The sequence below is a fragment of the Gekko japonicus genome, unplaced genomic scaffold, assembly GCF_001447785.1.
Source record: "Gekko japonicus isolate JY-2015 unplaced genomic scaffold, Gekko_japonicus_V1.1 scaffold10, whole genome shotgun sequence".
NCBI classification, from domain to species: Eukaryota; Metazoa; Chordata; class Lepidosauria; order Squamata; family Gekkonidae; genus Gekko; species Gekko japonicus.
The window spans coordinates 2,363,658-2,388,379 of NW_015167526.1; the positions used below are offsets into that span (position 1 = coordinate 2,363,658).

General features: G+C 51.5%; 1 protein-coding gene across 1 annotated transcript in view; it reads right to left on the reverse strand.

The window, feature by feature from the left end:
* TRAFD1 (TRAF-type zinc finger domain containing 1) overlaps positions 1-16,442 on the reverse strand; it is a 17,393-nt gene extending 951 nt beyond the window's left edge. The window contains exons 1-11 of the mRNA XM_015413231.1: positions 16,351-16,442; positions 14,910-14,980; positions 11,327-11,462; positions 11,181-11,234; positions 9,620-10,025; positions 5,988-6,245; positions 3,163-3,230; positions 2,499-2,726; positions 2,247-2,367; positions 936-1,263; positions 111-168 (exon numbers count right to left, since the gene is read on the reverse strand). Coding sequence (XP_015268717.1) covers positions 111-168; positions 936-1,263; positions 2,247-2,367; positions 2,499-2,726; positions 3,163-3,230; positions 5,988-6,245; positions 9,620-10,025; positions 11,181-11,234; positions 11,327-11,462; positions 14,910-14,959 — 1,707 coding nt within the window. The 5' untranslated portion in view covers positions 14,960-14,980; positions 16,351-16,442. The remainder of the gene's footprint in view (positions 1-110; positions 169-935; positions 1,264-2,246; positions 2,368-2,498; positions 2,727-3,162; positions 3,231-5,987; positions 6,246-9,619; positions 10,026-11,180; positions 11,235-11,326; positions 11,463-14,909; positions 14,981-16,350) is intronic.
* Between the last annotated feature and the right edge of the window lie 8,280 nt (positions 16,443-24,722).

A 24,722-nucleotide genomic window follows, 5' to 3' on the forward strand; every position in this document is an offset into this window, starting at 1 on the left:
AGCAGCTTGGAACACTGCTCTCCCCTCCTTCATTGTCTAACAGCCACCCCCGTGAGGTAGGCCAGGCCCTAGTAGAAGAAGTGGGGATGAGCCTTGCAGGCTGCCCTTACCCCGCTGCTGCCGTCCTGGGCGGGCTCGGGGGGAGTCCTGCCGCCTTCGCTTCTCAGCCTGAGAGGGGAACAGAGAGAACATCAGGAGAGGAACCTGAGAATCACTTCTGGGTCACGAGCTGCATCAGGGGAGGGGATGGCGACTGCAGAGAGAAGGGAGGGTGTGTGGAGTGGGGAGTGGGGGGCGGCTGGAAGTCCCCCTACCCACTCTGAGCAGAGATCCCCTCCCAGCCCCGCTTCTGCCTTGGGTACAGTCGTCTCGTTCCTTCCTTCTCCCAAGCGCAGCTTTCCGGTTCTTCTCTACGGACTCCACAGGGGAGAAAAACTACAGTTCCCATAGTTCCTGTGGGCAACTGAAAGCCCCGGCAGACTGGTCGGCCTCAGCCACAGAGCATGCGTGGCTCCTGAAGGCCCCTGCCTCTGGCGCTCCTGCAGCTTTTCCACGGGGAGAGAACCCCGGCACACCACCGGAAGTGGCTTTGGACACCTGCCGGCCAGTGCTCCCTCTAAGCTGTGGAGTCTTGTGAGCAAAAATTCTGCCTTGTGAGCTACTGGGATTAAAGTTGTGAGCGAGCGATTTGGCTACTGTATAAATTAGTTTGCTCTGGAGCCATCCTTCCTGAGCGAGGACAGAAACGTGTGAGCTGGAAGCTAAAAAACTGTGAGCTAGCTCGCACTAACTCAGCTTAGAGGGAACACTGCTGCCGGCCCACAATGGGACCACCAGGTGTAGTCTACCCCTCAGGGAAACCTGACGTGCCTCCAGCCTAGAGGGCAGAGGCACACACACACACAAACACACACGCTCTCCCCGGGGCACACTACCTGGGTCGCGCGGGAACTGTCACGGGGAAGCTGGGCACATAGCTGCTGGGAGGCAAGTTGCGAGGGGAATGCCTGGCCGGCGCAGGGCCCCAAAGCTCTGCCGTCCTGTCCGCTGGGCCCCAGCGCTGGGCCCTCTCCCCTCTGCCGCCTCCACGGTCCTCGATCTTCCCTCGCTCGGAAAGGCCGGCCTCAGTCTCTCCTCGGTTGCTGGGGGGATTCGGCTGGATGCGCCTGGCGGCTGACGGGTTGCCCCGAGAGTGGCTCTGGCGGACGGGCTGGGGAGGCCTCTGCTGCCTGAACTCCTCCAGGTACTGAGGCAAGAGGTCCCCTGAAGCGGCAAGGAGAAAAGGCCACCTGAAGCCAGCCTAGCAGTGTAAAGGAGCGCGGAGCAGAATGCAAAAGCCCTCATGGAGGAGGCAGCACGCGGGCCCCACTGGGCAAGCTCTGCACCAGGAAGAGAGGGCAGGGCGGCCACTAAAACACCCGACCAACATTGGTCAATTTCCCTGGCCACCATTCAAATATAACCACAAGTTAAAAAATGAATAGGACGTGTTGCATTAATGCAAGGTAAGGTTCCCCTCTACAACTACACAAGTCTCAACTGCAAAAATATTTGTCAAAGAGAGATTTCATATCAGCTGCTTTCAACATTAAGTGCAGCAACATCTGTTTTGCCATTGCACCAAAAATTACACCAAGATACACATTTCAATTCAAGTAAACTCTGAATGCTAACAAATGACACAACATTTTTGTTCTTGTTTTAAAGGTACACTAACAATTATATAAACGTTCTATCTAAAGTGGTTGGGAAAGGGCATCATTGAGTTCTACTCGTATTCTGCCACTTCTCTATTCCAGTTGCCACAAGAACTCTTGCAGCAGCAGCAGGTCAAAAATCCACTGCTCCAATATATTTTAATCACCATTTTCCTGACTTTCCCTGACTTCAGACCAATTTCCCTGACCAATTTTCATTTCCCTGGCTTTCCCGAAAGTGGCAGCCCTCGATGGATGCTGGAAGGACAGCCCAGCTACTGCAGCAGGCTGTCCGCTCTGAAGCACTGCAAGCGGCACGAAACACGGCCAGGAGGAGAGAAAAACTGAGCTGGAGACTTCAGCCCCCGCTCGCCCCCCACCCTGAAGCACACACGGCCCTGTCCCCTGTCCTGTGGCAGCAAACAGTCTCCACAAACGAGGGGTGTCCCTTCTCTGAGAAAGGAGGCGCCTCCCTTAGTCCCCGGAACTCCCAGCCAAGGAAGCCGGCTCTTCCCCCCGTCCCACCCTCTACTGCTCACGCAGCCATACCTTGGTGGCGGACACGCCTCCTCAGCAGGTCCAGCGGGTCTGTTCTCTCCGCATCTCCCCTGGCTGGAGACTTTGGTGGTGTCGGGGCTCTTCCCGTGGCCGGACGCAGGTCACACTGGTCCTGGGGGGGAGACCGGCGGCCGGTCATTCGGGGACCTTCTCGGAGCCCAAAGGGCCGCCGAGTCTGCGGAGTGAGCTGGCCACCCCATTCTGCGAGGCCGGTCGGACTCTGCCTAGGGCCTGCCGCCGTACCTGGTGGTGGAAGAGGACCTCTTCTTCCAGCTGGACCCCGCAGAACTCGCAGGGGATGATGACGCTGCCCCCGGAGTCCGGCTGCAGGGTGCAGGTTTCCCTGTCGCCGGACGGATCCCTCTGCAGCTGCTCCCACAGGTCTGTCAGGCGCTCGTCCGGATCTTGCCGAGGGAGGGAGGAGCTCCTCTTGCTGAAGGAAGCCAAAGCGCTTGCCGGGCTGCAGCCCGTCTGCCACGTAGACAAGCGGGGGGGAGGGGGGGGGAGAAGCGTCAATTAGTGCCCATCTCGTAAGACCCCCATGGCAAGTAAGAGTTCCACCCTACCCGACAATAGTGTTCCCTCTAGGCTGAGTTAGGTGTGAGCTAGCTCACAGTTTTTTAGCCTCCGGCGCACCCATTTTTGTCTCAGCTCAGGGAGGAGGGCTCCAGAGCAAACTGATTTATGCAGCAGCCAAATTGCTCGCTCACAACTTTAATGCCGCCCGAGGAGCTGCGCCTTCATCCTCTCTGGCTGCCTGTCCCCCGCTCATCTTCCCTGATGAGAACGACGCACAGCAGAGAGGCTTCAGGCAGATGATGACTCTCCGTGCAATACGAGGGGAGGCCACGGCGGCCCCTCCGCCTTGTGAGCACCCAGAGCCTTTGGCGGAGCTGGAAAGACTAACCTGATGAAGGATCAGATCTTCCTCCGGGTACAGCTCCTCACAGAATTCGCAGGGCAGCAGAGTTTCAACTGCAAGGTGAAGAAAAGCAGGATTATCCATTCACACGTACCCCACTGCACCCGTCAAGCAGACTCGTCCCGAATCTCCCATCATTTCCATCGTATACGGGCCTGCAGAGCACCAGATGTGAGTCCAGAAGCACCTCAGAGACCAGCAAGTTTTTCAGGGTAGGAGCGTTTGAGAGTCAATGCTCTGCACGCACTCTGAGGCTAACACGCAGGGAGGCGGACTACCCGTCTTCCCATTGGACGGTTGAGGAATCAAGGCCAGCTGACCGGGAGTTGCCCGGGGCCAGCCCGCAAGATCTGGCAGCAAACAGGTTCGGGGACATCACTCTGAAGCGCGAGTTCAAAATTGCATCCACTGAAGAAAATGGACTCTGATGCGCAAGGTGATTTCATGTCAATCCCCACCACACACCAAAAGAACAGAAGGTGCATGGGGGGGGGGGGATCAGAGCAGGAGAGCACTCTTGTCATGGCTCAGCTGGGGTGTCACCTGACGCTGCCACCACTCTGGATTTAGGTTCCCTTGAGAAGGCCCAGAGCACCCTCCCAAGACCTTCAGACCTCCTTTTTGGCCGAATAACAGGCGTGAGGACCAGGCAGAGTGAAACAAGGAAAAGGTTTATTTTATAGGAGGTCAAACGAGAAGGTGCAGAATAATAACAGTAAGTGGGTGAAAAGAAATCAAACGCCCTAATGCATCTAAATATAGACTGTCCCTAGCTCAACATCTGCAGTGGCCTTAGACTACTCATCCTTCCCTCTGGATGAGGGTCTCTTCCCTGCAGCAGCCTTCCTCTGGCTCTGCCCTCTGGAATAAAGAACAGCTTCTGCTCTGGCCCCAGCCCTTTTGTTCCCTAGCCCTCTTCTTCCCTATTGGTCAATTTTGGCTCCAAAACCTCTCAGGGGCTTCTGGGAGTTGTAGGCCCAGCCTCCCCTACTGCTAGCCAGGCTCCCTGGGCCTAGTAGGCCTCTGGTGGCACAGCCCAGGTCGTGACAACTCTCTACGTCCCTTCCCGTGTATATCTTCTTTGCAGCCACGTCTCCTTGACTGCAGGCATCCACTCCACGGTCAGAAGTTATGCCAGGGAGCATTTTTGCTCCAACAAATGGTTTATTATTTATTTATTTGTTTGATTGATTTTTTTTCACCCCGCCCCACCCCACCGAGGTCCCACCACGTCCCCTTCCTTGGATCCGTTTCTCCAATGGCAAGTGTGACCGTACCTCACAAATGGCAATGAGAAACGGTGGCACAAAGGTGGCAGCGGAGGCCAAAGGAGGCGCCCCTTACTGGACAAAAGGCAGCCGATGCTCCAGGACAGAGCAGAGCGCCTCACGAGAAGATGGTAGCAGCTCTATGCAAACCCAGCTGGGGTGGGGCAAGGCACGGAAGGGGTTAAGAGAGCAACAAGGCTCTGAGGAGGGAAGGGGGGGTGCTGGGCTTGACCGGCATGGGTGGAGCCCTGAGGATAAAAAGGGCAATGTCAGAATGGAGGGGGGGCGGGGGGGGAGATCAGGGATGCATTCTGGCTGAGCAGGGCTGAGTAGGTGGGAAGGAGGAAGACAGAGGGACCTGGAGGAGGAGCTGGGGACTGGGGCAAGATTTATTAATTTATTTATTATATTTGTATCCCACCCTCCCCGCTTTCGGCGGGCTCAGGGCGGCTAACAACGTAGGTATAAACACATTAAAACTCCAATACATACACTAAAACCAACATTCCATTAAAATGGCAATATAAACTACAAATGCACTGCACATGGCTATAATACAGATGACGACAGGTAAGTGGCAGCAAGGAAAGAAGGGTAGGTAAGTGACACGTGAGAAGACACGGATCACTGGAGAAGACGATACTGCTAGTAAGAAAAGAAGAGGAGCCAACGTGAGATGGATTTGGCTCTAGAAAGGAAGCCACGGCCACCCATTCGCAAGACCTGAGCAAGGCCCGCAGTGATAGGATGGTTAGACAGTGTCATCGATGCAACGAACATGAAGTTGAGCCAACTTCAGAGGACGGCAGAAGACCGGAAGGCCTGGAGAGAGCTCGTCCATGGGGTCGCGAAGAGTCGGACTCGACTGTGCGACTGAACAACAACAAAAATTTCATAGGGCTGCAAAAATCAGAAGCGACTTGAGGGCACTGAACACGCACACACACACACACACACACACACACGCTACAAGCGTGCCATTCTTTATGGTCAGTTTGAAAACGGGCCCTCATTCCGTTGCCCCTGGCAACTGCCAATCACCAGTAGGGGACCGGGTAGAAAGTCCTGGCGAGTTGGAAGAGGGGAGAGACGAACAACTTCTTAGTCTAAGGGAGAGGCACGAAATCTGACACCTTCCTACTTTGAGCAGAGGCAACCCGACTAGGACAGGCCTGGTGGAACCACCGCAGGGGGAGAGAGGCCCAAGCGAGGGCACCTCGTGGGACAGCTCAGTCCTGAGACTCGCGACACTGCCACCACTCGAGGTGAAATCCAGGCTCTCTGGGGACTGAAGCCCCACCCGTTCCCGATGGTCATCTGTCTCCTTTCTGCCAACGGTTCTCACTCACATAGGGCCCGTTTCTGGATTAGGTCCCTGTTTTCCCCGCCCCGCCCCCTCAACTTATTACCTCCCCCGCCAAAGTTACAGTCTTTGCGGGCTTCCTGTCCTTCGTTCTGCCAAGCTCCCAGAGCCCACGCCCAAGCACTCCACAACCCGTGGCAGCGACGCATTCTTCGTGTGCGACTACTAGCCATGCTCACCTTTTGACTTGTTGGGCGGGTTCACGGATCCCGGCAAGTCCTGAGAGAAGACACTGAAGTCATTCGCCCCGAGGGAATTGCCGGTGGTGCTAGTTCTCGTGGGGCAGATGTTCTTCCAGAATTCCCGCTGGAGCTCTGCCGCGCTGCGGTCACGGGCAGAGCCGTCACGCTGCAGGCTCAGGGCCAAGAGGTAGTCCAGGTGGCAGTCGGGTTCTCTGCCACTGAAGGCCGAGGTGTTGGTCGTCTTCTCCGGGCGATCTTCACGGGGAAGGAACACAACCGGCTGTTAGACATACGCAGTAGTGCTTTCGGCCGAACCACTGGGACAGTCTTGGGAGACACGTGATGCGCCAGCCTTCCAGATGTGTTTCTGGTTCACTGCGAGGGGCTGGTTCTGACCTCTGCAGCTGGCAGTCAGCCCCTGCTTTCCCTTCCCTCTTTGAAAGAGGTCGGGACAGGTCCAGCCCCGCCAAGAGCATCCTTGAAAATAACCCTACCATTCCGGAACAGGCTGCCGGAGAGCGACACCGTCGATTTCACTAGTATACGTTTATTGCCTTAGCCATAGGCCACAACATAAGACATCAGGTCATAAAAGGGTAATGTAGACAATAGAAAAATATCAGTATACTCCTATACGACTTCTACTTTGCCTTAAATACTAAACTCATTCTGATTTTCCTTGTTGCTAAGGCAAACAACGCCATCCTGCTAGAGACATAGTGGTCAAGGTCGGAGAGTAAAAATTTGACAAGATCCAGATCGGAGAGTCCATTACACTGCGGAATAATAGGGATGATGTACTTTAGCCTAAGGGCTTCATGCCACGGGGATCTCAGAATATAATGTACAATACCATCAACTTCCCCCATATCACAAAGGCAAAGACTAAGGGGGGTAGGGATACCAAAGAAACGTCGAGTCCTGATCAAGGAGGGCATGGATTGAAATCTTAAAGCTGTAAAAGCCGATCTTCATTCCAGGCTGGTTAACTTCTCCAAATACAGGGACCTACAGTGATCCCTTTTAAAAAACTTGAATAACGGTGCCGTAAGACAACGTGCCATCACACCCTGATCCATACGCCCATCCTTTTTGAACACCCATTCCTTCAGTTCCCGTACTTGGGTTTTATTCCTTAATAGATCATCAGGAACTGAACATTTCAATTGAATTGCGGCCAACTGGTCACCTAATCTCTTGGAGGCTTTCAGGTGCAAACTAAAACTTAAACCCCCCAGGGAATCCTGCGGTCGTTCTAAACATTTTCTCCAATAGGATAGAATTCTGACATTGACTCTGGCATTCAACCGTTTCACACTCAAGAGAAATGCACAAGGCGGAGTTATTTAGGAGGGCCTGGGGCCAAGGAGGGCTTACAGGAGAAGAAGAAGAAGAGATTGGATTTATACCCCATGGCCCTTCACTACCCGGAGGTGTCTCAGAGCGGCTCACAAACTCCTTTCCCTTCCCCTCCCCACAACAGACACCCTGTGAGGTGGGTGGGGCTGAGAGAGCTCTTGACAGAAACTGCTCTTCTTCAAGAACAGCTCTTATCAGAACTACAGCTTGCCAAGGTCGTCCAGCCAGGTGCAAGTGGAGGAGTGGAGAATCAAACCCGGTTCTCCCAGATTAGAGTCCACGCACTTAACCATGACACCAAACTGGCCCTCAAATGTTCTTGTGGATGGTTTGCTTTCATTATGGCACAGAGGAAATGCAGACCCCTTTGAACTGGCGGCAAAACTGGCATAATAAGACTGGATAAATACATTGCTGAAGCTAAACAAATCCAGTCACTGCCCAGAGGGGAGCCACCTTTCCATGGGAGGGAGGGACAGAGGGGACTTATGAATAACACGAAAGGGATGTTTTTATCATCATCGTCATCCGACATTGCATCTGTAAGGGTAAAATCAAGCAGCACAAGTGCAAATGCGGGGAGCTGATGAACTTGTGCAAAGACTTTCCTGGGACTCCCGGGAGGGACCTGCTGGCCTCCAGCCGCTTTGGCCTTCACGGCGGACCTGACTCTGGGATTCACGACCCACCAACATGCTGCCAGAAGCAATGCTCCCTCTAAGCTGTGGGGTCTCGTGAGCCAAAATTCTACTTTGGGAGCCACTATTCATAAGCCTTGCCACTAAGCAGGGTCTGTGCACACAAAAAGAGGGGGCACCCCATCTGCAGCCTAAGCCCCATTCCTTGAACCGGCGGCCTCTGACCTCTGGGTCGAACCCTCCCCTCAAGCGAGTCGCAAACCCCCTCCGGAACAGCCACCTTCTTTGCAACCACTGCCGCTTCTGCCTCTGCACGGAGAGCCAGCATCACACCTCTTCAGGCAGGAGAGGAACAGCCAGGCAGATCCCAATGCTTGGAGTCTGGCTCCCTCTAAGCTGAGTTAGCGTGAGCTAGCTCACAGTTTTTTAGCTTCCGGCTCACACATTTTTGCCTTAGCTCAGGAAGGAGGGCTCCAGAGCAAACCGATTTACACAGCAGCCTAATAGCTCGCTCAAAACTTTAATGCCAGGAGCTCACAAAGTAGAATTTTTGCTCACAAGACTCCACAGCTTAGAGGGAGCATTGCAGTGTTCCCTCTAAGCTGAGTCAGTGTGAGCCAGCTCACAGTTTTTTAGCCTCCAGCTCACACATTTTTGCCTTGGCTCAGGAAGGAGGGCTCCAGAGTGAACTGATTTACACAGCAGCCCGATTGTTCGCTCAGAACTTTCATGCCAGGAGCTCACAAAGGAGAATTTTTGTTCACAAGACTCCACAGCTTAGAGGGAGCATTGCAGTGTTCCCTCTAAGCTGAGTCAGTGTGAGCCAGCTCACAGTTTTTTAGCCTCCAGCTCACACATTTCTGCCTTAGCTCAGGAAGGATGGGGCTCCGGAGCAAACTAATTCATGCAGTAGCAAAATCGCATTGCAGTGTTCCCTCTAAGCTGAGTCAGTGTGAGCCAGCTCACAGTTTTTTAGCCTTTGGCTCACACATTTTTGTCTTCGCTCAGGAAGGAGGGCTCCAGAGCAAACTAATTCATGCAGTAGCAAAATCGCTCGCTCAGAACTTTCATGCCGGTAGCTCACAAAGTAGAATTTTTGCTCACAAGACTCCACAGCCTAGAGGGAGCATTGCAGTGTTCCCTCTAAGCTGAGTCAGTGTGAGCCAGCTCACAGTTTTTTAGCCTCCAGCTCACACATTTCTGCCTTAGCTCAGGAAGGATGGGGCTCCGGAGCAAGCAAATATATGCAGCAGCCCAACTGCTCGCTCAGAACTTTCATGCCAGTAGCTCACAAGGTAGAATTTTTGCTCACAAGACTCCACAGCTTAGAGGGAGGATTGCTCCCAAAATCTCCTGCCCACTCAGACACAGCAGAAGGCCCCTATCGGATCTTGCGGGAGCAAGGAGATTCCCGCTAATCAAGCAGGAAACGCGGCTCCTGTGCTTGCCCAGCCACCAAGCACACCGGGGGGGGGCGGAGGGGGGGGATTAGAAGCAGAAGTTTAGTGCTGCCAAGAGCAGCAGTACAGAAGAGTTTTGGCGTAGCCTGCTGAGTTAAAGCACTTTGAATGCTCAAAAGGGAATTTTTTTAAAAAAAAAAGGCAAACGGTTCACTTTTGATGCCATCGTCACCTTGATTTCCAGCCGGCTGTGACAGATCGACACTCCTCCCGGGAAGGTTCCTGGGCAGCGGCTGGCCCGACAGGCAGTTGTGGAGCCTGCTCTCCGGGAGCCTGTTCGCCCTCGGCGGGGGGCCTGGGGAGCCATCGGAGCGGAGGATGTTCCGGATGGTCTGGATGCTTCGCAGGGAGGCCTCGGAGTTCAAGCAGGGCTTCGGCGGGCTGCTCTGGCTCCCTCCGGCCCTCTTCCCGCAGTCCTCGGGGTGCTCCTTCAGGTCTTTCAGCATCACGTTGCGGCTGCACCGGCTGCACTGCTCGGTCCGGGTGCCGCAGTAGTCCACGTGCTCCTGCAGCTTGTGGAACGCGAGCTCCAAGTCGCAGTGCTGGCAGGCGACGGGCCGCAGAGGGCAGGCCGAGGCCTAGGAGAAGAGAGCCACGTGGGTCAACAGCTGCAGCGCATCGCGCCAGGATGCAGGCAGACAAAGGCACTTCATAAGACGTGCGCTTCGGAAGGCCTGAGAGGGGGAAGGGCACTCTTGCAAGGGGCCGTGGCTCAGAGGAAAGGCATACCCCGTGCCAGGCTAGCTGCCTACAGCCAGGGGCTGCTTTCACGCAACCAGCACAGAAGAGAGCTCGGCGAGCATTTCAAAAGAAAAGGGCACCGTGAGCATTCACTCAACCCCTTTGCCACCTCAGCTGCTCATCGGATCCCACTCAGATAGTCTCCTAAGTTGTCCCCATGCACAAACTAAAAAAAAAACCAACACAAGAAAAAGTCCTTTGTTAAGGCTCTCCTATCTAAAAAGAAAAGGTTCCAGCCAGGCAAATATGCTCACAGAAAGACTAACATCGTGTGTTTCAGTGTCGGCTTTCACGAGTCAGAGCTCACGCCCGTACATCGGAAGACATGAGCTCCAACTCATATTGAAATAAACGTTGTTGGTTTTTTACGGTACCCCTGGACTTCTGCTTAATTTTGCTACAACAAAGTAACATGGCTACACCTCTGCAAATATGTTACTAGCCTACGTCGTCATCTGTTCAGCCTGAAACACTCAGCTCTCCTCTAGCTCACAAAAACCTGGAGGGCGGCCACAGCAACCAGGGCAATGGCCATTCCGTTGCAACTGCGCTCCCTTCTGCGGAATGGCCACGAATAATAATAATAATAATAATAATAATAATAATAATAATAATAATAATATACTTTATTGTCATTGTACATAGTACAATAAAATTAAAGGTGCAATCATTTGGTGATCTACAACCATACTCATACACTCACACTATTGGAAGAAGAAGAAGGAGAAGAAGAGATTGGATTTATCCCCCGCCCTTCACTACCCAAAGGAGTCTCAGAGCGGTTTACAGACTCCTTTCCCTCCCCCTCCCCACAACAGACACCCTGTGAGGTAGGCGGGGCTGAGAGAGCTCTGACAGAGGTGCAAGTGGAGGAGTGGGGAATCAAACCCGGTTCTCCCAGATTAGAGTCCGCCCACTTAACCACGACACCAAACTTAACCACGACACCAAACTGGTAAGTGACGAGGCCTCCCAAGTTTCAGCTCACTAACCTCATGCTCCGGTAAGTCGCCCCTTTCCATCTTCATGCTGCATTTACAGGTAACCTGCGATGGAAAAAAGATGAGCGTCAGGGCGAAAGGCACCTTCTGAGGAGGAGCCAAGCCAGAAAGGAGAAAAGGCGATGCTCCTCAGTCACCTGGGTGTGCTCCAGTTCCATGTGGCTTTTCATCTCTGACTTCGGGACGGGCTCCTGGCAGAAACGGCACACCCAGATGTTCCTGCTGCAGTGGATCTCGTGGATGGTGAAGTTCGCCACCGGAATGTCCTTTTTGCTGGCAAGAGACAGAGGGGCATTGAAGGCGAGGCTCCGGGGAAGCAACAACAGAAGGGCTTCGGAGCAATGCTTAGGAAACTGGGCACCGAAGGCCCTTTAATGGGAGTAAGTCCACTGAATAACACAAGACTTGCTTTCCACTTGACCTGTTTAAGGTTGTTCTCTTGATGATATCATGATTTGAGAAATTAAATGCACAAGGCTTATTTTCAACTAATGCTTGCGAGTCCAAGTGTAGTCTTTTACGCAACCTTCATCCGTGACTGGTTAATGGGTCATGGTAGGAATCCACACGGAGAGATGCTTCTCCTTGCTTGCAGCCGCCACCACCTCCTGTGGCAGTGAATTCAAAGAGTGATTGACACATGGAATTCCCTGCCACAGGAGGGGGTGGTGGCTACAAGCATAGACAGCTTCAAAAGGGAATTAGATAAGCATATGGAGCAGAGGTCCATCAGTGGCTATTAGCCACAAGGTATAGATAGGGGCTCTGGGGCAAGTGATGCTCTGTCATCTTGGTGCTTTTGGGGGTGTCAACAGTGGGAGGGCTTCTAGAGTCCTGGCCCCACTGCTGGACCTCCTGGTGGCACCTGGTATTTCTGGCCACTGTGTGACACAGAGTGTTGAACTGGATGGGCCTTTGGCCTGATCCAACATTGGCGTCTCTTATGTTCCTTTCCGGTCTTCCTATTTTCATCTGCCCCTTTTCCTTTGCCATCTAACTGACCTGCCCCTCCCTACAGGAATAAGATACCTCATGAAAGCTGAACTTAATAGCATTCTGGTCCCTGGTCCCAATCGGTTGTCCCTATCGGGCACCTCGGTCAGAAACAAGCCCGGAGCTGTTACGCCCCTAGTCGGCTCCCTGACCGGACACTCCAGTGCGGTCGTGTACCATGTTGGGAAACCTCGAGTGCACACTTGCCCGGTCACAGCAGGACAACTGAAGCGAGCCAGCATCACCACATTCACACTACCTTATTTTCCTCTCCATCTTGAGAAATGCCTCATGCTTTCCATCTGTCCTGCCTACAGAGTTGGCATCTATGAATGAGAGAGGCCCGCTGACATTTCCCATTCCACCAGGTCTCTGAGACACCCACCATGTCCGCAGTTGCTGTTCAGCACCGAGCAGTCCAGGTCCTGCACTGGGCTCAGAGGCCTCCGGCACTCGCCTGCAGGCACCTGTGCGTTGCTTCCCTCTCCAAGGGTCCGCACCTCCCTCGGCTCTCCTTTACTGCCCTTGCCCTGTTCTCAAACATACAAATTCCACCAGTAGAAAACGCCATCAAAGATCGCCAAAACAATATATTAAACCATTATGAAGTTGGTGGTGTCACAACGACGACATTTATGCACACAGAGCCCTTTAAATGGGACTAATCTAAATTGGATGCACCTGTTTCTCTCCCTGTGGAGCTTTAAATTGGCAGGCATCTTCGCCTGTATCCTTGAGAACCTACAATTCGCTCCTTACACTATAAACCTTGTGGTCTGTTGAAACTGCTGAAATCAGGGTGAGTGTATTTTTCAGGCATGTTTTTTTTAAAAAAACAATTCTGTTTTTCATATGTGTTTTTGTGGCTAGGCATTTGCGTAAATCTCTTCGCAGTTCCACTCACACAGCTGGCAAACTGAAGAAGTTGAAGGAAACACCTCTTCCAAGTATCTAGAATGGGCGTCTTTGCAAAGGCTGTTTGGAAAATGTTATGACTATGTGGACTCCTCCTATCAAGTTACCAAGTTACACTGCATACATGGACTTTATGTCTTATCTCTAAAGGAGGAAATATTATATCTTATGCCTTATTACAGTTACAGTATGCATAAATGTGGTTGTTGTGACACCACCAGTGTTTCCTATAAGCTGAGTGAGTGTGAGATAGCTCACAGTTTTTTAGCCTCTGGCTCATGCATTTTTGCCTTAGCTCAGGAAGGCATGGCTCCAGAGCAAGCTAATTTATGCAGCAGCCAAAACGCTTGCTCACAACTTGAATGCCAGGAGCTCACAAAGTAGAATTTTTGCTCACAAGTCTCCACAGCTTAGAGGGAGCATTGGACACCGCCAACTTTATAATGGTTTAATATATTGTTTTGGCAATCTTTGATGGTGTTTTCTACTAGTGGAATCTGTATATTTGGGAACTCCTATGATACTAGTCTTTTCCCCTTGTTGTTTGGATTTCCTTGCCCCATTCTCAGCTTCTAGCCCACTCCCACCAGTTGTCCCAATACTTTAGGAGACCATCCCTTTGGTATTAAGGCTCCCCAAGTCCTGTCAAAGGTCAAAGATTGAAGGTCAAAAGACAGGGACGGCAAAGGATGAGATGGTTAGACAGTGTCATAGATGCAACGAACATGAAGTTGAGCAAACTTCAGAGGATGGCGGAAGACCGGAAGGCCTGGCGTGATCTGGTCCATGGGGTCGCAAAGAGTCGGACTCGACTGTGCGACTGAACAACAACAACAAGTCCTGTCAGCTTTGCCCCTGGAGTTTGCCAAAAAGATGCTCTAGCAGCAGCCTAGCTCCCGTTCGGCTCAAATAAGGCCTGCCTCTCTTGTACGAGTTCAGTTTCTCCACACGTTGAATGGCCAGTCCAAAGTTAACAACAAGCAGAAAGAGGGCTGCCTGTCAGGGCCAAGAGGCAGGGGCTCTCTTGGGCAAAGGAAGCTCGTGCTTCCTCAGAGCAGACTGAGGAGGGATACAGGCAAATACACACCTGCGTGTAAATCAACTGGACTAACCCCGCTCCTAGATCATAGCAAGATTTTAAAATTGGGGAGCTAAAAAACAAGTTCTAGTTTTCAGCCTACCCTGCCCAACCCCGGATGGGCTTCAACGGCGCTGCAGGAGTATATTCACATTCTTTGAACACATTCTTTGAGCGGCTTTGGCGTCTCTGGTCAACGAGCAGAGGGCACAGCTTAAACTCCTCAAAGGATGCAAAGACCGGTGATCTGAGACCACTGGGAAGAGTACGCAGCTGAAATCTTTCTAACCCTCACCTTCACCTCATGAATGCTGAACTTGAGAGCCAGTTTGGTGTAGTGGTTCAGTGCGCGGGCTCTAATCTGGGAGAACCGGGTTTGATTCCCCACTCCTCCACTTGCACCTGGCTGGATGACCTTGGGCAAGCCGTAGTTCTGATAAGAGCTGTCCTTGAAAAAGAGCCGTTCCTGTCAAGAGCTCTCTCAGCCCCACCTTCCTCACAGGGTGTCTGTGGTGGGGAGGGGAAGGGAAAGGAGTTTGTAAGCCGCTCTGAGACTCCTTTGGGTAGTGAAGGGCGGGGGTATAAATCCAATCTCCTATTCTACACGAAGAGAGGGATTCTGAGAAACACTCAGATAACCAAGTCAAAAGGCTGACCGTGAGACCTGATCCAGTGGAGAGGAGACAGGGCTGGAACAAACCATGCCCCTCGGCATGCAGCCGAAGTCTACTCACCAGTTGCTGCACAGCTCGGTTTCACTTTCCTCTTCTGCCACCGCAGCCATCTTGCCGGCTTGTTCCAGGAACTGGGAGGAGAAGGGGAGCAAACAAGATCACTTTCTGTTTCCCTTTCCCAGGCCTGCTGACTTATCCCCCTCCTGCTCACATTCCCTGTTCTGATCCTCAAGACCGGCCACATTCCCCTGCTGCGGGCAGAATCCCAAAGAAATCTGTCTGGCGGTGGAGAGTCCTGTTGAGTCACAGTCAGCTTATGGCAACACCCTGGAGGCTTCTCACAGAAAGAGATGAATGGAGGGAGTTCTGCCACTGCCTGCCTCGGTGTGGCAACCCTGGACCACCCTGGCAGGGCTGACCCTGCTGAGCTTTGGAGATCTGATGAGTTCGGGCTAGCCTATGCCATCCAGGTCGGGGCACAAAATCTGTTCTACCTCATTGGAAATCAACAGGTTCAGGCAGAAGGCCGTAAACTGATGCGTTTCTAAAACCCACCGCAACTTGCAAGTTCATGACTCATGCGCACACACTCTAAACACACTGCTGCTGTTCTCCGTCTCCATGCAGCTTTACACACAGACCCACGCAGGGCATTGTTCAAGAGCTTCTAGAATGGAGCAACCAGGACCCTGACGCATTCTCCCCACCCCCTCTGTCCAGGCAAAAAGGCAGCCCCCCCCCCAACCAATGTTCCCGCTAAGCTGTGGAGTCTTGTGAGCAAAAATTCTACTTTGTGAGCTGCTGGCATTAAAGTTGTGAGCGAACGATTTGGCTCCTGCATAAATTAGTTGGCTCTCTGGAGCCATCCTTCCTGAGCTGAGACAAAAATGTGTGAGCTGGAAGCTACAAAACTGTGAGCTAGCTCACACTAACACAGCTTAGAGGGAACACTGCCCCCAACTGTTTAGAAGGCAAGTTAAAAAACCCAAAAAAGGACGAGGGTCACAACTGGAGACTTGCCCAAACACCCCCTCTGAGAGACACTCGTCTCCCCTCACCCCACAGGAAGGCTTTTGGCTAGGGACAGCCATGGTTTTCCATCATGGCTGGCACCCACCCACCCCCTCCCCCAAAAAACAACATAGGAAGCCACCAAATGGTCCAGAATTTCGAATTTTCAACTGCGTAATTGTTAGTAACACCATCTCCAACAGTGTTCCCTCTAAGCTGAGTGAGTGTGAGCTAGCTCACAGTTTTTTAGCCTCCGGCTCACACCTTTTCGTCTTTGCTCAGGAAGGAGGGTTCCAGAGCCAACTAATCTATGCAGCAGCCCAATCACTCGCTCACAACTTTAATGCCAGGAGCTCACAAAGCAGAATTGTTGCTCACAGGACTCCACAGCTTAGAGGGAACATTGATCTCCAACCTGTTTTAAGTTGGTTCTCATGTTACTGGTGTTACTTTAATGTTACTGAATTTATAATATTTAAAGTTTGCGTACTGCTGGACAACTGTCCCTAAGGCTTCCGCCACTCTGCACCGTCTTGTGGCATCGCCCAGAGCAAGTCCAGGAGCAACAACAACAACGGCCCGGGGTTGCCACCTCCAGGCGGGACATTCCTAGGGATCTCGGGGTGGTCCCCGTGTGGAGGGCGGAGGCCGGGCCCAGAATCTAGGGGTCTCCACGGAGCGCCCCCCCCCCTCGAAGCGGCCCTTTCCTCAGGGGGGGTCTCTCCGGGGTTGTTTGTTTTCTTTTGTAAATCCAGGGGACGTCCAGGCCCCACCGAGAGGTTGGCAAGCCCACTTGGAAGGGTGTCCGAGGTCAACCGTCGCCCCCCCCCCCATGGTGAGGAGGAGGAGGAGAGGCTCCTTCCTCCTCCCAGAGGGGCTCCAAGCGGGTCTCCCTCCTTCCCTCCCCCGTGACACCCGGTACCATGGTGGGGGGGCTGAAGGCCTCCAGAAACGACCCTCCCTGGGGCCCTTAACCGGGGGGGGGCAAAATCTCTAGGAATTTTCCAGCCCAGAGCTGGCAACCCTGTCTTCAGAGGTTTCACTTTGACAGCATGACACACTGCAGTTGGCGAGAATTGTTTTTTTAACAGCCATTTCAAAAGACTATGGCCCCGGTCACACAGGAGGATTTGCCCTGAGGGAGGGACGGATCGGGCGCGCGTCAAGCAGGTGTGATCATACCGCAACATCTGGGAAGCAGCGCGCACCCATCCCTGATCCGTCCCTTCCAGCCGAAAACCCGCCACCAAAAGAGTACTACCTCGCGACCCCATGTGGTGTCCCAGCGGAAGGTTTCGGAGTCTGTTTGCATTGCAGCAGCCGCCCTTGTGCAACGCTGTGCTCATTCTGTCGGGACAAATGTAGAACAGGTGGGGTGCAGTGTTCCCTCTAAGCTGAGTTAGTGTGAGCTAGCTCACAGTTTTTGAGCCTCTGGCTCACACATTTTTGTCTTGGCTCAGGAAGGAGGGCTCCAGAGTAAACTAGTTTATCCAGCAGCCAAATCTTTTGCTCATAACTTTAATGCCAGTAGCTCACAAAGTAGAATTTTTGCTCACAAGACCCCACAGCTTAGAGGGAACATGGGTGGGGTGGGGTGGGGGACGCGTAGGTCCTTGTCGAGAGGCCAGATCGTAGTAGCAGCCTCTGATCCAAACAGTGGATCCAAACCAGATTCAGAATTTGCTCCCTCGAAGCGGAGTCTCGTGAGCAAAAATTCTGCTTTGGTGAGCGACTGGCAGGAAACCTGTGAGCAGGGCCGGATTTAGGCTTGCTGAGGCCCTAAGCTATACAAAACCCAGAGGCCCCCTACTGTTTTAAATTACATCAGCTGGTCTCAGAAAAAATTAAAATAATGTACGCCTTTTTAATATTTGAAAATATATTGTCTTTTAATTTTTATTAAAAATAATAATAAAGGATGTGTTTACAAAATCACAGAAATAATTACATAATTAAAGGGTTTTTAAATGACAAATAAGGCTCCAGCAGATTGCGAGGCCCTAAGCTGTAGCTTATTTAGCTTATGCGTCAATCCGGCACTGCCTGTGAGCGAGCGATTCGGCTACTGCATGAATTAGTTTCCTCCGGAGCCATCCTTGTGTGAGGCGGAGGCAAAAAAACTGTGAGCTAGCTCACACTGTGGAAGGTCGGTAGTTCAGCAGTTCGAGACGTGCCGCATGACGGAGTGAGCTCCCATCTCTAGTTCCAGCTCCTGCCAACCTAGCCGTTCGAAAGCAAGAAATTGCAAGTAGATAAATAGGTAACAGCGTTCTGTGCGCCTTGGTGTTTAGTCATGCCGGCCACATGACCACGGAAACGTCTTCGGACAGTGCTGGCTCTTCGGCTTTGAAACGGAGATGAGCACCGCAACCCTAGAGTCGGACTCGACTGGCTTTCGAGCAAGGGAACTTTTACCTCTACCTCACACTAACTCAGCTTAGGGGGAACACTGTAGGCTGAGGCAAATGGTACAAGAAAGTTTGACCAGCAAATTTTTATGCTGGGTATAAGCTTTTGTGTGCTTGCGCGCTGACTCCAGATTTCCTTGGCAGTCTTCCATGGAAGTACTAAGCACTGCTGATCCTACTTCGCTTCTGATCGTTGACATGATCGGGCTCGCCTGGATTACCCAAGAAAGGATGGTTCCGCTAACAGGGGTGTGTTCCCCCAGCACAGGGGGAAGGCACCACTGTTAGCAGGAGAGATCAGAGGCGAGGTATTTCTGCAGGTCCTCTGACCTTCTGCAAATTTCCCTTCCCACTGGCAGCCCCTCCTGAAGGTGTGTGGGATACGGTTCTACACCGTTCAGAACCAACTCCTCTGGGCTGGCCATAAGGGATGTCATGAGAGGAGGGTCTGCCCCCCTCAGGGGAGGGCACAGAATTCTGGAGACTGCTGTCTAGGAGTGGACTTATGCCCCCTGTCAGAAAAGACAGATGGAAGTGAAGGATGTAGAAGAAGATTATAAATAATACACACACATTAAGTAAATAAATGCATCTGCCTTGTTGTTGCTGCTGTTGTTCAGTCGCACAGTCGAGTCCGACTCTTCGTGACCCCGTGGACCACATCATTCCAGGCCCTCCTGTCTTCAGCTGTCCTCCGGAGTTTGCTCAATTTCATGTTTGTTGCCTCGATAACACTAACCATCTCATCCTTTGCTGTCCCCATCTTCTTTGACCTTCAGTCTTTCCCAGCATCAGGGTCTTCTCCAGTGAGGGCTCCCTTCTCGTTTGGTGGCCAAAGTATTTGAGCTTCAGCTTCAGTCTCTGGCCTTCCAGGGAACAGACAGGGTTGATTTCTTTAAGGATTGACTGATTTGATCTCCTTGCAGTCCAGGGGACTCTCAAGAGTCTTCTCTGGCACCATAATTCAAAAGAACCTATTCTTTGGCGCTCGGCCTTCCTTACAGTCCAACTCTCACAGCCATACAGTACTACTGGGAATACCATTGCTTTGACCATGTGGACTTTTGTTGGCAGGGTGAAGTCTCTACTTTTTATTATGCTGTCTAGGTTTGCCATTGCTTTCCTCCCAAGGAGCAGGCGTCTTTTAATTTCATGGCTGCAGTCACCGTCTGCTGTGATCTTGGATCCCAGGAACGTGAAGTTTGTCACTGCTTCCACGACTTCCCCTTCTATTTGTCAAGGAGTGATGGGGCTGGATGCCATGATCTTAGTTTTTTTGATGTTGAGTTTCAAGCCAATATTTGCGCTTTCCTCTTTCACCCTGAACAAGAGGCTCTTTATGTCCTCTTCACTTTCTGCCATCAGAGGGGTATCGTCTGCATATCTGAGGTTGTTGATCGTTTTTCCCAGCAATCTTAATTTTGGCTTCTGAATCATCCAGGCTGGCATTTCGCATGATGTCCCCTGCATATAAATTAGATAAGCAAGGGGACAATATGCATCCTGGTCGTACTCCTTTTCCGATGCTAAACCAATCAGTTGTTCCATATCCTCTTCTAACAGTTGCTTCTTGACCCTTATACAGGTTTCTCAAGAGACATGTGAGGTGGTCTGGTACTCCCATCTCTTTAAGGACTTGCCATAGTTTGTTGTGATCCACACAAGCAAAGGTTTTAGGGTAGTCAATGAAGCAGAAGTAGATCTTTTTCTGGTACTCTCTTGCTTTCTCCATAATCCAGCGAATGTTGGCAATTTGATCTCTAGTTCCTCTACCTCTTCAAAACCCAGCTTGTACTTCTGGCAGTTCTCTATCCGTGTACTGCTGAAGCTTAGCTTGTAGGATCTTTAGCATGTGAAATGAAATCCCATGGACAGTAACAAATGGCATCTACCTACTAGGTGATAAAAAGTAGCTTCTTAATTAAGAATTCTGTCTTTGAACCAGAATGACCAGGGGAAAGCGCGAACGCAGTCCCCCACTACCACAAATTATGCAGTCGAGTTTCCGCATTTGGGGAAATCGCAGGGGTCAGCACACCCGGAGTGCAATGGATGAGCCTCACCCTGGGAAAACCACCTTCGTGATCATGGTGTCTCCCCTGCCAGGTAAGTATGAGTTGGGAGGGCACCGCCGCCCCCCCGCCTCTCACGGGCCCCAACATCCAGCATACGGTGGCCACAGGCACACCCCTTCCTGTCGTCTCAGCCCAGCACGTCACTAATGTCACTAATGCTGCCATGCTCCAAACTGCAGGAGATGTCCTGGGGGGCAAGGAGAGTCCCGATCTTCCCCTCAATTTTGTTCCCACAATGCACTGCGTCCACATGAATCTGCATACAGGCACGCCTCTCACTCCTTACCCAATTCGTCTATTCTATGCAGACCGCTGCATCCGCTTCAGTGGCCTTTCCATTGGCACTTCGGAATGGCAGGGCGGAGTCTCAGTGCGTCCTTCCGCCTGCATCTTGGAAGAATAAATCCCAGAGGGGCTCGCAATTGTTAGTCCGTTATAGCAAAAACAAGAGACGGACGGAGAGAATCTTTTGATATGTTAAAAGGCAAACAGGTTTTCCCATGGACAAGAGGCCGCCTGATCCACATCCTTCAGTTCTCTTCCTCCTTCCTCGTCTCCTGTTGCTTTAGCACACCTTTCTGCCGGCTGTTTTTCTGGAAGTAAATTACACAGGATTTCAACGGAATTTACTTTGAAGGAGAAGTGAAGTGCATTGGATCAGGTCATTCACAGGCTGAATTGGAGAGATTATTCTTTTCCTGGGGCATTTTGGAGGCTGCAGAGTACTAGAAAGCCATTTAAAACTTCTCCATTATCCTGCATGATGCTTTTCAGCGTGGGGTTAAATGCCTTTCTCAAACATCCGGTACGCAGAGGTCATTTCGTGGGGGAACGCGGGAGAACGCAGTTCCCCCGGTGAGGTGGGGGGGCACACGATGAAGCCCCGCCCCCTGCTTCCAGCCCTCATTCAGCCAGGAGGAGGCAGGAGAAGAGGGAGGATAAGTTGCTTCCACCCTGCCTCTCCCCACCCCTGCCTGCCTGGGGCCAGGGAGGGCCTTGGCGGGGCTTCCTCGCACTCCCGCCGGCCTTGCAGGTCCACCACTGGGCCCCTGATGTCAGTTGGTGTGGCATATGCTAATGAGTTCCCCTAGCTCTTTTTCTACGAAATGACCCCTGCCGGTAGGCATGATCATGTAGATGTGTTCTGCTAATGGTGGTGTGTTTCCTCCAGTATGGCTCTTTATAGGCTCTTGTGACAGGGGAAGGCACCAGTTAGCAGGAGACAAGGCACAGTTCTGCATGTGCTCTGGGCTTGTGCTGATTTTCCATTCCAGTTGCAGCCCTTGCTGAAGCTGGGCTGGACACAGCTCTGCACTGTTCAGAATCAACTAGTCTGGGCCAGCCCGTAAGAAGAAGAGATTGGATTTATGCCCCGCCCTTCACTCGGAGTCTCAGAGCAGCTCGCAAACTCCTTTCCCTTCCCCTCCCCAGAACAGACACCCTGTGAGGTAGGCGGGGCTGAGAGAGCTCTGACAGAAATTGCCCTTGAGAGAACAGCTCTGAAAGAACTTGTGATTGACCCAAGGTCACACCAGCAGCTGCATGTGGAGGAGTGGGGAATCAAACCCAGTTCTCCCAGATTAGAGTCTGCACATTTAACCACTGCACCAAGGGATGTCATAGGAGGAGGGCGTGGCCCCTTGGTGTGCACACAGAATTTAAGGATGCATTGAGACCTCTGCCTAGGAGTGGCCTTACTCCCTCCATCAGAAAAAAAAAAAGCTTAGATGTGCAGTGGCCAAAGGATGAAAACACAGATGAAAGTGAGGGATGTATTTTATGCAGAAGATACGTGTCTGGATTTGTCAAAAACCCCAGCCCCTCCAGCTTGTGGGAGAGGGTCAAAAGGAGCGAGAACAGGACGACTGAGGCAGAGGGCAGAAAGCAAATGACAGCAAGAGGGTGCTTCTATTCAAAGAATAAAGTCTCTATCACTGCAATCCCCAGCACAGTTGCGCCCTTATTTGTCTATCGAAGTTAATAGGCTGAGAAGGGTATAACGCTTTTTAGGATTTCTCTGGAGGTCAGCTGTGCATTAGAAACCCCACAGTGTTTCAAGCCTAGCGTTACAGCAGGGATGCTGTCCGCAGCACATCACACGGCTCCGGTCTTTGCGTTTGCTAAGATGAGCGCGTCAGCAGTCTAAATACCTTTTGGTTTTCCTTAAATCTAAACAATATAACAGAAGTACACGCTATACTTCTCAACATTGATTGGAATACTGGCAAAATTTTAAACCTCCACATAAAACTTGGAATCTCTTAGAATGTAACGTTTAAACCGTTTAAACTGTGAGGCTGCCTCTCCTGTTGTGCTCCACGGCAACCGCTTCACTCACCTGGGCGAAGCCTTGTGAAGGTGCCACCTGGCCTGGGGGTGAGATCAGCGACTGCGCACAGGCGCATCCTCAGAGGCAGCTCTCACTTTGGAGAAAGGCCCGCCCGAGGAAGTCGGGGAAGCCCATGCACACCTCTGCCGTTTCACAGGCTGCGCAACACAAAACGTTTGGGAGGACATTCTTGTAAAGAGATTGGAAGAAGAAGAAGAGATTGGATTTATACCCCGCCCTTCACTACCCAAAGGAGTCTCAGAGCGGCTTACAAACTCCTTTCCCTTCCCCTCCTTTCCCCAGAACAGACACCCTGGGAGGTAGGTGGGGCTGAGAGAGCTCTGACAGAAACGGCTCTTTTTCAAGGACAGCTCTTATCAGAACTATGGCTTGTCCAAGGTCATCCAGCAGGTGCAAGTGGAGGAGTGGGGAATCAAACCCGGTTCTCCCAGATTAGAGTTCGCACACTTAACCACTACACCAAACTGGCTCTCAACTGTTGTGTCATGGAACAGGTCAGGAAGTCACTTTTATAAGGAAATAAGATTGTCGTCTACTTGCAGCGTTTAAGGTGATACACAGAATACTTTTTACTGCGTTGTCTTCTACTTTTGTAACCCACTTCCCTCATTATAGTATTCCTTGTCTTAGGTGGGTGTTGGTTTGTTTGCATCGTTTTCAAATTTCTACTGAATTGTTTATTCACTGGATGTCTTATGATGTCTGATTGAATTGTTCTTATATTTTCTAGTCTGCTTTGAGCCTTAGTGAAAGAGGAGGGCTCCCACTGAAGGAAAGAAGTAAATCTATGTATCTATAGGACCGCCTCTCCTGGTATAACCCGCAAAGAACATTACACTTGGGGAAGGAAAACGTACTGATGATCCCTGGCCTGAAGAAGATCCAGCTGTGCTCAGCCAGAGCTGGGGATTTTTTTGGCCGTGGCCCCATCCTGGTGGAACCCTCTGCCGGATTACATCCATGCCCTGCGGGACCTAATGCAGTTCCACGGGGCCTGTAAGGCAGAGATGTTCCGCCAGGCCTACAGGTGAGGACCACGATGGTTTCCATCTAGCCTGGCACTTCCATCTCTCTTCCTTGCCAGTTTGGTGTCGTGGTTAAGTGCGTGGGCTCTAAGCTTTATTGTAGCGGCAAGGATGTGGTATTGCAGCAAAATAGAAAGCAAAACAAGCTCCCACGATGGAAAACTGGCTAACAAAAATGTGGGATATCTTTATAATGGAAAAGATCGCAGAAAATATAAAACACTCAGACGACACGACACAACAATACTACTCATATGCGAAATGGGAACCATTTATTGAATATGTTACAGCATCTGACATTCAGCCACATAATCTGATCTACCTTATCTATATATAAGAAACACATAACTACCACCACCACATACCAGTCAAATTGATTCAACAAATACTTGAGAGATACCACACACAAACTTGGAAGCCACAAGGAATCCAACGACAGATTGTAAAATCTAACATAGTAATGCGAATGTAACAATGCATTATGTCAAATTACTCTGTTTGTAAGCTGCACTGCTAACACTTCATTCTTGTATATTCTGTTGGAATACTAATAAATTTTTTTTAAAAAAGCAGTTTCTGTCCGAGCTCTCTCGGCCCCACCTATCTCACAGGGTGTCTGCTGTGGGGAGGGGAAGAGGGAAAAGTTTGTTAGCCGCTCTGAGACTCCAAGTGAAGGGCAGGGTAGAAATCCAATCTCCTCCTCCTTCTAATCTGGGAGAACTGGGTTTGATTCCCCACTCCTCCACTTGCAGCTGCTGGATGACCTTGGGCAAGCCATTGTTCTGTCAGAGCAGTTCTCTCAGAGCTCTCTCAGCCCCGCCTACCTCACAGGGTGTCTGTTGTGGGGAGTGGAAGGGAGAGGAGCTTGTAAGCTGCTCTGAGACTCCGAGTGAAGGGCGAGGGAGAAATCCAATCTGCTCTTCTTCTTTTCCTACGGGGTAAGGTTATAATGTGGTCTAACTTTCAGCATCATTTGAACTTGTTCTGTGTTTTATTGTTTTGTT